We start from the raw sequence: 12,960 nt of genomic DNA on the forward strand, positions 1-12,960 counted from the left end.
ACCCAATCAAGTCCATATGTTGATTGCATTTTTGAAAGTTGTAAGATTGAATTGCACTTTCGTGATAAGTTTTAGGATTTGCTTGCACTTTTTAAAAGTTTTAAGACTTGATTGCACTTCCGTGACAAGTTTTACGACTTAGATTGTACTTTTTGAAGATTTTAAGACTCAATTGCACTTTCTTGACAAGTTTTAGGACTTCCATTGTACTTATCCCTTTCGTTCCTTGGAAATTTAAATTTATTTGCTGTGTAGAAAATGAAAATTAGCTTCTTATTCATGGTTACTTTTATCGCAACTTATCCATTTTTATTTCTACCTTGAAGGCTAACTTTGTGGTTAGTTTTATTATTCGATTAGTTTCAATAAATTTTTTAAAAAAACTATTATTTCCATATATCAACGAATCCATTGTTTTTTTTTTTCAACCGATAAACTTTTTCTTAGAGCATGTAACAGTTAAAAGAGTATCTAAGGCTCTGTTTGGCAATGATTATGTTCCCAAAAAATGATTATGATCAAAATCATTTTTTTTATTTTGTTCCCTGGATGATTTTTTTGAAAATCGAACGCGTTTGGTAACTTGTTTAAAATTTTTATTCCTGGAACAGAAACGCGTTTGGTAGAATCACAAAATTTCCGTTCCCAATTTGTCATTTAAATCAAATAATTATATAATCACATTTGATGGCAAATAATAGGGAAAATAATCAAATAGTGATTATGGAGAAAAAAGAAGAAGAAAAAGCAACAAAATTTGAAAATAATCAAATAGTGATTATGGAGCAAAAAAAAGAAAAGAAAAAGCAACAAAATTTCCGTTCTCAATTCGTTTGTCGATTTGTCATGAGTATGCGATCGTTTATATTATTTGAAAAGTAATTCGTATTACATTTACAGAATTTGTCTAAATCATTTGTTTGTTATTATTTCTTGTGACTTTTAGATTGATTATCCACACAAAAAAAAAATGAAAGAAAAGCTCCTCATTGTGCCACCGCCTATAGTTTTGCACTCTTGTAATTACACATCATACAAGCTTACAAGACCCGTAACTCAACTACACTGATTTTTTTTTCACCCGACTTGACAAATTTTTTGTGTGGCTCAAAAAATGGAGATGTAGTTCGCGGCGCAGAGGGTTGGGTTCAATATTTAATAAAAATAAAAGATAAAAGTTGAAAAAACATAATAGGAAATAAAAAATACAAACTTAATTAGAATAAAAAATAAAATAGCTAAAAATTAGGGAAAAAAACATGCGTATTAGAGGTCCCTTAATATAAAAAAATAAATTAGATTTAAACATTTTCTAAAAACTATTTTTTTAAATATAAATATAAATTTCAATTGAATTTAAAAATAGGCTTAAAATTTTACAAAAAAAATAATTTTTTTTATAAAAAAAAAAGGGGGAGGGGAAGAATCTGGTGACGAGAATTTTTTTTCAAAATTTTAGCTTTTTTCAATCTTAATTCTTTTAATTATTTTTTAATTATTAAATTAAAAAATCTAAATATTTTTTATTTCCCCCATTTCTTAAATTTTTAAATTTTTTATTAAATTTACCTTAAATAAAATTTTTAATTTAAGAAAATTAGTTTTTAGCAAATTTTAAAATTTAATTTTAAAATGGACACGACTCCAAAAAAAATTAATTGCACCATTTATTGGGTCGAGAGAAGTCTCAAGAGTTCGTAAACCATCTTGTACACAAATTTAAAACATGGCAAGCACATCTAATGTGAAAAAATTGTCCACCAAAAGAGAGTTTACAAATATTTTCTAAATCGGGAATAGAAACGGTATTTGCAGCGGCATTATCAAAACCAATTGAAAATACTTTATTTATCAAATTATATTCTTCTAAAACTTGTCTAATTATTCTATAAATATTATAAGTCGAATATTTTTCATCAAAAACTCAAAATGTAATAAGTTTATTTTTAATGGTCCAGTCGTCACTTATCCAATGACATGTGACACCCATATAAGAATGAATTTGTCAAGGATCACTCCAAATACCGCTACCTAAATGCACACGTCCATTGAATTCCGCAAAAAAATTTACCAATGATTTTTTTATTTTTTATAAAGATGCAAAAGTTCGCGTTTAAGAGTAATTTTCTGAATAGTTGGTACTTGCGAAACCAACGCAGTATTTATCAAATATTTCAAATTAAAATTTTCGCCAATAGTAAACGGAGCATGATCAAGGGCAACATATTTAGCTAATGTTTGTTTATAAAGTGCATCGGTGTAACGGAATAAAGGATGAATATTAGGATTCGCATACCCGGAAATTTGTTATTGCTTAGCTTTGATCTCCGCTTGCGTTAGATGTTTTTTCGTCAGATCTCGACAAAATGTTCCGTAATCGTCTCCTTTGATAAATTTGTATGTTTGCGAACAATATTTACAATTTATATTATACTTACCTTCACTTTTATCATATATCTTGTCGAAGTGCAGCCACAAGTCGAATATACTTTCTTGGCCCTTCCGTTCGGGCTCATTTGCCGTCGACGTTTCTTTGACACCAGTAGGAGGATGAAGACTTTTTTGTGTTGGGACATGCTCGATGTGTTCGACGTTCAGAATGGGAACAACATTGATATTATCGTCGTCATCTTCCCAATATGTATACTCACGAGGATCATATCTAAGTATAGGATACTCGAAATCTCCTATCGTCATCTTGGCCTTTCCAGTATTTACGCTTCCACTTGCCATTTTTGAGAGAATTGATCGGAAATTTGATTGAGACAATTTGAGATGAGAGGATTGAGAGGATTTGTGAGAAAATGAAAGGAGGAGGATAGGTATTTATAAAGAAGGGAATGGTTATTCAACGGGCTGGTTCTGGATCCCCGGTTCCGAATGACCACATCTAGAACTAGGTTTTCAAGAAAATTCTCTTTTTGAGAAAGTTAATATGTATAGAGGTATAGTTTATAAAAAAAAAAAGGAAAAATTCCAAATAATGGCCCGAAATCCACTTATTTTCTTAAATAAAGACTCTAAGTGTACCTTGTTTCAAATAAGAGCTCGAAGTAACATAATATGTTTCAAATAAGAGTCTAAAGTGACCATAGAGCTTCAAAAAAGGGCTTCCCTAAAAGGCATTTTTGTCATTTTCCATTTTGATTTTTTTTTCTCTATTTTTTTTCCTTTTTATATTTTTTGAAATTAAAAAAATATTTTAAAAAAAAAACAGCTACACGTAGGCAAGAAGCTGCCTCTCCCGCCGGCAGCCGCCGACCCACCGCTAGTGGGGGGTCGGCGAGGGCGACGAAGGCCGATAGGGTTGCTAGTGCCTCGAAGAGGGCCGACGAACCCGCTAACCGGAGGTGTGCCAAAATCGGGAGAGAGCCGGGCACTCTCCTGGATCCGGGCAGGGGTCGTCGACCCCCGTCTTAACTAGGGCGAGGTCACCAGCCCTCTCCTAGTTAGGGCAGGGGCCAATAACCCCCGCCCGCATCCGGGAGAGGGCCCGACAATTTCTCGACTCCGATCCTCACCTCCGGTAGAGGCATCGGTGACCTCGCCGGCCTTCGTCACCCTCCCCAATGGTGGGGCGGCGGCCACAAGCGAGAGGGACAGCCCTCTTGCCATTGTACGATTTTTTTTTATATAGTTTTTAAGGAAATAGAAAGAAGAAGAAGAGTATAATAAAAAAGAAAAAAATAAATTAAACAAAAAGACAAAAATGCCCTTGAAATCAAGTCCTTTTTTGAGATTTCATGGCCACTTTGGATCCTTGTTTGAGAAAGTGAGGATACTTCATGCCCTTATTTGAAACAAGGTTCACTTGGGGCCCTTAGTTGAGAAAATGAGAGGACTTTGGGCCCTTTTCTGGAATTTTCTCGAATATGATTTTAATACGCATGATAATACCCACTCAATTTTACAAAAAAAAAAATTTCATATATGACAACGGAATTCTACATAAAAATAGAATATCAATAAAGGAAAAAAAGGAATGTGAATAAAATTTAGGGTTCGCAACTTTGAATTTTAGTTGGATGGTTAAGAGCAATTTTGGCTCATGTACTTAATGGGAGTGGATTTAGTAACATAAGAGGTTGAATAGCCCTATCAATTCGGTTTGCACGTGAGAGAGGGTGGTGAAATAGTGTTCCACGTTGCTCGACAATTGGTTTTATGTACTCTTTATATTGATGAGGACTCCCTCTATTTAAAATTTTCTAACATAATATGAGAGTCAAATTTAAGAACAATTGGCAGTGGTCGTAAATTTGTACTTTACTCTATTACTCGATGGAGCTTTGTCGATTCAACTTTCTCTACTTTTGCTTCTTCTAATTTTGCTTACGTTTTGGATTCGATGTGTGCTTGGTGTGTGTGCTTATTATCGAAGACGGATTCGGTGATCGGCTGTCGATTTTGATATAAAGAAATCATCGGTGTGTTCTCTGAGCGGGTGACCTATAACCTTGTTCCGATGATTTCTCTTATTGCCTTGAACTTGTTTTGTTTTAAAATTATATAGAATTTATCTTGGTTTGAAGTTATGCTTCTTCAATTAAGAAAAGAGTTCGGCCTGGGAAAAGAGTGGACGTCATCATCTTATACAAGAGTTATTTCGACAAAAAAATTTCACTTAGGTTTTGGACTTGTACCTTTTATTCCACAACGAAGCACTTCGAATCTCGTAAAGTCCCCCAGATTTCTTGATTTTTCTTTTCCCAAACCCTCTTTTTCAACGAACATTTATCACCGTGGAATTTTGAAAAAATTTGTGCAAAAAATCTTAAAGTTATTATACGACATCCAATTCAGTCTTAAACTTTTCAATTGGACCAATTTAGTCTTAAACATTTTGATGAATTGCTAATTTAGTTATGAACATTTCGATAATTTGTCAATTTAGTCCTAAATTTTTTGACAATTTATCAATATAGTCCTTTCGATCAATTATCCAAATAATTAGTTTAGGACTAAATTGACAAAAATTCAAAAGGTTTAGGACTAAATATTCATAATTGAAAGCTTTAGGACTAAATTGACAAATCTTCAAAAGGTTTAGGACTAAATTGACGTAATTGAAAAGGTTTATGACTAAATTGGCAGTCGTCAAAAGGTTTATGACTTTTTGGACAATTATCTCGTGGAATTCTGATGCCATTGGCGGAGGACGGTATAATATCTCTTATTTCTCCACACCACAGAAATGTATGTTGGATTGGTTGAGAAAGCGCTTGACATAATGCAAAAGTTACTGAAGTATTTATATACCAAATTTCTTCACTTGGAAGGGGACAAAAGGAACAAACAGAAAGCAAGAGAACACAACAATTGTCTTTCGATATAAACGATCTGCATGCGGGAGATTTACTTGGCAAGTAAATTGAAAGATCAAGGAAAGAATGTAAGACAAATTCCTAGGAGATGGGAAGGGGGGCGCCGTTCCAACCGCTTAGGCACTCCAGCAGCGGATCCATCAATTTTCCGGCGCAAATCGCCGTGAACACCTTGTCGATGTCCTCGCCGGGCGATATCACGCCCTCGCCCGTGAGCAGGGAAGTCCCCAGCTCTTCCCTCACCAGCTTGTACAACGGGTACGACCTGCACTCCTCGATCCGATTCGGGATGGCCAGGCTGCCTCTCTCATACTGGGACCGGACGCTCTCGACGTCCTTTGGCAACTGCGCCTTGAGCTCCTCCTCGAAAGCCCCGATCTTTTGGAAGATCGAGGTGCTCGGGTTCAACTCATTCCCGCTGTTCACCAGCGCCTGTTCCACCAGGACTTGTCTCAGCTTCTGCATCAGCGGGTAAGTGGCGCTGCAGGGGTCGTCGGCGTAGGCAAACACGTGCTCGCCATCAACCACTTTGAGCAGGTCCCTCTCGCAGTAGTGGGACGGATGGAGCTCCCCATTGGCGCCTACCGTCAGGACTTTCCTGGCCACCCTGCCGACCGTGTTCTTCACCGTGCACTTCAGGTTCTCCTCCAAATGCCTCAGGTCCACGGCCTGGCACAGAGCAACCAGGAAAGTTGAAGACATGAGCTTCAATATGTCGACCGCCTCGGCAGTCTTCCTCGACGAGATCAGGCCGAGGGAGTTGACATCCTGGTTGTGCTGCTCTGCGCTCTGGACGTGGTTGGTGACGGGATTAGCGAGGAATTGGAGCTCCGAGCAATATGCTGCCATTGCGATCTCTGCGCCCTTGAAGCCGTAGTCCAGGCTAGGGTTGCGCCCCCCCGACAGATTTGAGGGCAGCCCGTTGTTATAGAAGTCATTGACAAGCTCCGAGAGCTGCGCGAACATGAGCTTCCCGATGGACGCGATCGCCAGGCGGGTGTTGTCCATGGCGACACCGATGGGGGTCCCCTGGAAGTTCCCGCCGTGCAGGGCCTTGTTCCTGGAGACGTCGATCAGCGGGTTGTCGTTGACCGAATTGATTTCCCTCTCGATCATCTTGGTCGCTGCTCGGATCACCTCGATCTGGGGCCCCAGCCACTGGGGAGAAGTCCTGAGAGCATACCTGTCCTGCTTCGGCTTCTGAAGTGGATCCATCTCGTGCAACTTTTTAGCAGCCTTCACATAAAAGCTTCCGTCCAAGATATGTTCCATTATAGCCGCAGCCTCGATCTGCCCGGGATGGTGCTTCAGTTTATGTGTCAAGTGGTCCGTGAACTCCGGCTTCCCCTGCATCACCTCGGCGAAGATTGCCGACAGGACCTCTGACAGCACCGCGAGTATGTTGGACTCGAAGAGGACAATGGAAGCCAACCCGGACCCGACAGCCGTGCCGTTCACGAGGGCCAACCCTTCCTTGGGCTGCAGCTCGAAGAAGCCCGTCTCGATCCCAGCGAGCCGGAAGGCCTCGACAGCGTCCAGCGGCTCCCCGTCGGGCCCGATGGCCTTGGAGTTGGGCCGGCCCGTTAGGAGCCCAGCGATGTAGGAGAGGGGGACCAAGTCGCCCGAGGCAGTGATGGTGCCTCGGAGAGGCAAGCACGGGGTGATGTTGCAGTTGAGGAACTTGGTGATGGCTTCGAGGATCTCAAACCGGATGCCGGAGTAGCCCTGGAGGAGGGTGTTGACCCGGACCAGCATGGCCGCTCTGGTGGAGGATTGAGGCAGGGTGTGGCAGGACTCCGTGCCGTTCCCAAAGACCCCGGCATTCAAGAACCTGTTCCATTTTCAGAACTTCCATTAGACAAGGACCTCTCTCACTTCTTCCTAACTTAAAGATTGTTTGCATTTCACTTAATATGACAGCTAACAGATACTTATATATATATAAACTCTACACGAGTATTTAAATAAATTATCCATATTCGAAGATCCCCACCTACTAAACATGATAGATGTGTTCTTTATGCTAATTTATCAATATGAGATGGAGTATATCAAGTTTCAACCAATATGCCGATACGTATAATCTTTATTCGGTCCTAGTAAATTACATATGTACCCCGTTTGATGAGTATTCGCCACCTAGATGTCGATAGGCCACTATAGTCAATGATGTGCCTCTTTGTTATGTGCGATCCATCCTTTTAATTGGCAATCCATATATTTGAATTATGAGTCGTGATTTTGTGAAAAAATGAATGACTACAATGATACCGATAATTTATCTAATAAATAGGGCTATCAAAAAAACCCGAGTAAACAGAACCGAAAATTTCAAGTCTTCTCGAGGTTCGGATCTCTTCCAGTTTCGGACAATAACTTTAAAATTCGAGTACTATTATTGTTTCGATTAGGTTCAGTTCGGATAAGAAACCCAAAAATCGAATGGAACTTATATCACTTTCCCTCCGAGCAGCAATAAAATTCCAATTTGGTGGCTACATCCCACGGTGTCGTGCCTCCCAATCTAAAGTTGTGGCCGCTTATAGCCCTCACATCTCACCAAGTCTAATAAATATGACACCTTCTGGGTCACATGACTATGGTCATCGTTGTCACTAGTCAACCATAAATGATCCCAATCTCAAGACAAGTAAGCTATTTTTACACGTTATTATTGTTCCTCACTCCGCAAAAAAAAAAAATCCACCTAAGTTTTAATGAGCCTTCAGCTATTGGTGAAGAAACAGGTGAAGTGGATCACTCGTAAGCCACCTACTTTTTTCTTTTTACGTGCTTACCACCTTTTAATTATTACACACATATAGATCACAAGTTACATCCAATCATGAATTACACCAAAAATGGAGCGATTTAATCGTTAACGTAGAGTAAATTTTACCTTATGAGTTCCGTTTGCAAAGCACCGCCTTGCTTCGTCCTCCGGTGAGAAGTGGCGCCGAAGCCGGTGGTGACCCCATAGCTATCGGTCCCTTTGTTCATGCTCTCCATGACCCAATCGCTGCTGGCCTTGACCCCGGCGCGGGCAGCCTCCGAGAGCTCGATCCCGACTCCTTCGCGGCTCGCCACAGCTGCCACTTGAGCTATGGTGAGGGACGCCCCGCCGAGGCGCACCCCCGGCTTCCGGTACTCCTCGACCATCCGCTTCACCGCGTCGAGGTGGCTCCCCAAGAGGGCCTCCGCCGCCGCCCCCCAGTTCAACGGGTCGGCGGGGCGGCTCTTGGCGCAGAGGCCGTGGAAGCCGTTGCCGTTGGCGCTCTCCATCTCCATTTCCATTCGACTCTACAACGTGTGTGCCGCGTAAAAGGTAGCGGAACGATAACTGACGCGAGAAGACGGAACCGGCTCCGATACAAGCTGCGGTATAGAGCCCGACGAGCCTCGGAAACACGTGTCCACTAATAATGTATGTGTTGAGAGAAATGAATGCGGAGAAGAGCTCAAATTGCTTCGTACTAGCCTTATTTTGGGTAGGAAACCTCGAGAATTCAAATGAGATTTTCCTGAGGATGGTGATCCGAGGTCGGGTTGTTTAAATAGAGGCATCTTGACATTGGGTGGATGGGTGGGTGGGCCGATGGGTTAGTTGAAAACCGAGATTAGCCGTAGGATTAGCTTGACCCTGGGGCCTCGAGATCTCGACACGTGGAGGGCTGATGTGGGGTCGTAGTTTTTTTTTTTTCTTTTTTTTTTTTCTTCTTTTTAGGTGACAAGCACTTAGGAGTCCAAACGCGCGTGGTTTGGTTTACTCGTCAAAAGGAATGATTCTCCTGTAGTAGGCGAAGGAGGGAGGAGGGGTTGGTGAAATGGGTGGAAGCAACGAAAGCAGATCGTCATGCCCATCCCCCTCTACCATTTCGGACACGCATGGGGCACCAACCAAATGCTACTTGGGATTTAGGAAGTTGTCAATGAAAGTCTGGCGTATTGTGGTGGTGGGGTGTCTTTGAGCTGCTAAGGCCGATCCCGCGGATCGAGTAAGGCGCGAGCTTAAAACCCGATCAGGTATGGTTCCAGACGTGGAATGGCGACATGGAGGAAACAGTCGCAGACTCGAGCGAGAACTTGTGGCTCGTGCACTTAGCTGGGAAATCGTCGGTCACGGGCAAGAAGATTGAGAGAAAGCTCTCTATCGACTTATGAAGGAGAGATAGGCTTTGGCCCATCTTCTTTGGTTCTTAATTTGTGGGCATGATAAGATCCGCGGACAGGGGTGACCACGATTCAGTATGGTCCGGCTTGGATCGGGGAAACGGACAAGATGAAATTAATATCGTTTGAAAGAAAATTGAAACCGAACTGAACTATGTAATGGTTTGAAGCCGAATTCGAATCAACCGAACTTGATCTACCCTTTTCTTTTCACTTTCTCTCATCTGACGCTCTTGATTCTAATCCGGTGCTTGACTTTATCAGCTAGGAATTGGTCGGGAGCTCCGGCCATCATCAAATGATAAAGCTACACTGTGCGGCCAAGTTTTTTAGTGTAACAATAATTTCAAATCACCTTCCCAACCTGAGTTGACCTAATAATTTGAGTTCGGTTAAGTTTGATTCAACGGTTTGCATTCGAACCGTTCCGAGTTCTAGCCATGGATATTAATGCTAAAAGAAAATGAGAGAGGATTCTGCATATATATCCCAAAAGATACTTGTTCTTTTATGTGGGTTGGTCAGCTACATGATGAGGATGGTGATTGGGCTGAAATTGCTCTAAGGAGTAGGTGAGTCAAATGCATCCCAAGTTCGGGTTGCGCGTTATACATGGTTGACACAGTAGCAAATTGAATTTTTTATCCTGACGAATATTATTTAGAGGGTTTATATGAATAAGTTCTAGCGTTTATAAAAGACTATTTGTGATGTTCATTTCAGGTTTGGTGCACCATCTACATATGTTAGAACGGCAACAAACACAAGTCGCAATAGGAAAAGGGGTTCAACTTTCTTGAGTTGATTTTTTTGGTTCTTGGGGGATATGAGCAGCTAGGGCTTGGGTGGATGGCCGAAGTAGATTTCTCACCAAGATGCAACTCCATGAAACCAACCCATAATTCCATTTTTTTTTTTTTAAGGGGGAGGAGGGTGGTTTAAGTCTTGTCTTTCATGTGAAAATTGATGGATTTCCATCTTAGGCAGGTAGTGCCAAACCTTTTATGTGTATAACTCGATGAAATCTGCACGTTTTTTTTGTCCTATCAATTTGGCATTTCATTAGAAGATATGACAAAGCGACATGTTCAATGAGATATATTTCCATCGACAGACAGATGAACAGTCTTATAGAATGATTTAGACTTTGGAAGGCACGTTGAGATCCAGCATACTTTTGCGATCCTTGAGACAAATACTTACATTTGGTGTAATTTTCTTATATTAATAGATATAATTCCTGCATTTGCATAGCTATATTTTTAAAGTTTCGACAATGCAGAATATGTAGATACACACACATATAATTCCAGCAGTAGAAACTGTTTATACTCGGGATTTTGATTGTCTGTTGTCTAGCTTGGATCAAAATCCCAACATGTCAGCTTGGATAAAGAGTGTGATAGAATTTAAATAGTAAGTTTAACACCTTATATTCTGAATTAACTCCCTAGTGAACTTAGAATTCTACATATGGAGTCGAGGGTTAAAGGTGAGCATGGTTCCAAGATAGAACCGGAAACCTAAAACCAAAATCTGTGGGAACCAGTCCGGTGTCGGGTTCCAGGATATGCATGGTAAGTTCCAATTTTCAAAAAATAAGAAACATGTTTCGACGGGCAAGTTTCGGGTTCCACCACCTAGAACCTGGAACCTAGAACATGGACCCTAAAACCTAGAACAACATTTTGTGTTTTTCTTAATATGTGTCTTCGCGCGATCCAGCGGTGTTTTATAGCATCCGATGATAAGTGTATAAATTGAAGCCACTAGTTTGAGCTTATATTTTAAGTTATATTTATGGCTGAAACTTTTACTTCATCAATGTTTCATATTCCTTTTGTGTATAAATATGAGTTGTGATTAGTGAATTGTAGCACCAAGTGGAAGTCATTAAATGTGATAATTCATTGTAATCGTTCAATTAAGAATACAAGTAGAACTTGGATAGACATTGGAACTAACTTTGGAACTTGTGACAGAGTAGGTTTCAAGTTCCAAGATATGCAAGGTATGATTCAGATTCTAAAAAATGACTAATTTGTTTCGACGGGTAGGTTCTACGTTCTAAGTAGAATATGTACGAAACTTAAAATTGCTCACCCCTATCGAAAGTATTTTAAATCCCAAATTGCATCATATATAATGTTGAGGATTATGGTGTTTACTTTCGAAAATTGAGTAGTCAAAGAGAGTCCAAATTCCTTACCCCAAAAAAAAAAAAAAAAAAAGAGAGTCCTAAGAGAATTTCATAGCTCCTTATTAGTAGTTGCTAATTGCTTGTGGTTCATGGGGCTTGCAAGACACTATATGGACCTTCCAATAACCGTATCTCCTGCAGCCATGCCCTCAAAAATTAAAAATAATAGTGATATCCTTCTATGATCAGTATTTATTTAAAAATCTGTCATTTAACTTAAAAAGGTAGTAATGTATTTAAAAATATTTCACCTGTGACCGGCAAGAGTCCTTAGGCCACGGTTTCTAGACTTCGTAGGAAAAGAAAGAAAGAAAAATAAAATATAAAACGCTAAAAAAATTATAAAAATTATCAACATCAATGATTTCCGATCAAAATTGGCTCGAATGATTAAACTGTTAAATCGTCAAAAGGTCTAAGACTAAATTGATCAAATTGAAAGATTTAATTATGAATTGGAACAAATGTGATAGGTCTAATTTTTTTTTTTTCCCATAATAATATATACTCAATAATTTACAGTAAGAAGGGCTTTTTATATGGTGCATGCTTGAAGGTGGATTTTTCCTTGAACCTTTAAGTTGAAGATAATATTAGAAGAATTATACTCACACAGTACATGAGTTCATACTACTCTCAATGACAACAAATTTAGTGGGGCTTATATTGATGATAATTTTAGCAAGTATTACGGAAAAATTGTTCAAAAAGACATGAATATACTGCACTTTTGCCAATTCATTCTTAAACCTTTTAATTATGTCAATTGAGTTTTAAATATTTTCACGTTTTGCCAATTGAATCCACTAAGCCAATTTTGATTAGAAATCACGGGCATGGATGTCGATCGTCTACGTGGCACGATCGACATTGACTTGGATAATATATGAATTTTTTAATTTTTGTTAACTTTTTTCTTCTCCTTTTTTATTTTCTTCTCTTTTTCATCTTTTTTTTTCCCCGACCATCGAGGTAGCGAAGGCCGTCGGCCTCAAGTGAGAGTAAACCTCACCCTTGCCCGATCTAGCGGAGGGCTGCACCTGTCGAGGCCAAGCCCAAGTGTCCCTTGCTCGAGGCCCTAGGCCCGGCCTAGCAAGGGCGACCCTCGCTTGAGGTTGGCAGAGGGAAAAGGGAAATATAAAAATAAAAAGAGGAAAGAAAAAATAAAAAAATAAGCAAAAGAAAAGAAAATTTTGAAAATTTAAAAGAAAATTAAATATTATTAAAACTATTCACGCCAACGCCGACCGTGCCACGTAAAATTTC

The 12,960-nt window shown here is 39.9% G+C and overlaps 1 protein-coding gene across 1 annotated transcript; it reads right to left on the reverse strand.

The window, feature by feature from the left end:
* Positions 1 to 5,228: 5,228 nt before the first annotated feature.
* LOC115755319 (phenylalanine ammonia-lyase-like) lies at positions 5,229 to 8,811 on the reverse strand. Its single transcript, XM_030694667.2, has 2 exons — positions 8,224 to 8,811; positions 5,229 to 7,155 (listed from the first exon to the last, which is right to left on the reverse strand). Exons 1-2 carry the CDS (start codon positions 8,616 to 8,618, stop codon positions 5,406 to 5,408), a joined length of 2,145 nt encoding a protein of 714 aa, XP_030550527.1. The 5' UTR covers positions 8,619 to 8,811; the 3' UTR covers positions 5,229 to 5,405.
* Positions 8,812 to 12,960: the final 4,149 nt, after the last annotated feature.

The sequence above is a fragment of the Rhodamnia argentea genome, chromosome 8, assembly GCF_020921035.1.
Source record: "Rhodamnia argentea isolate NSW1041297 chromosome 8, ASM2092103v1, whole genome shotgun sequence".
NCBI classification, from domain to species: Eukaryota; Viridiplantae; Streptophyta; class Magnoliopsida; order Myrtales; family Myrtaceae; genus Rhodamnia; species Rhodamnia argentea.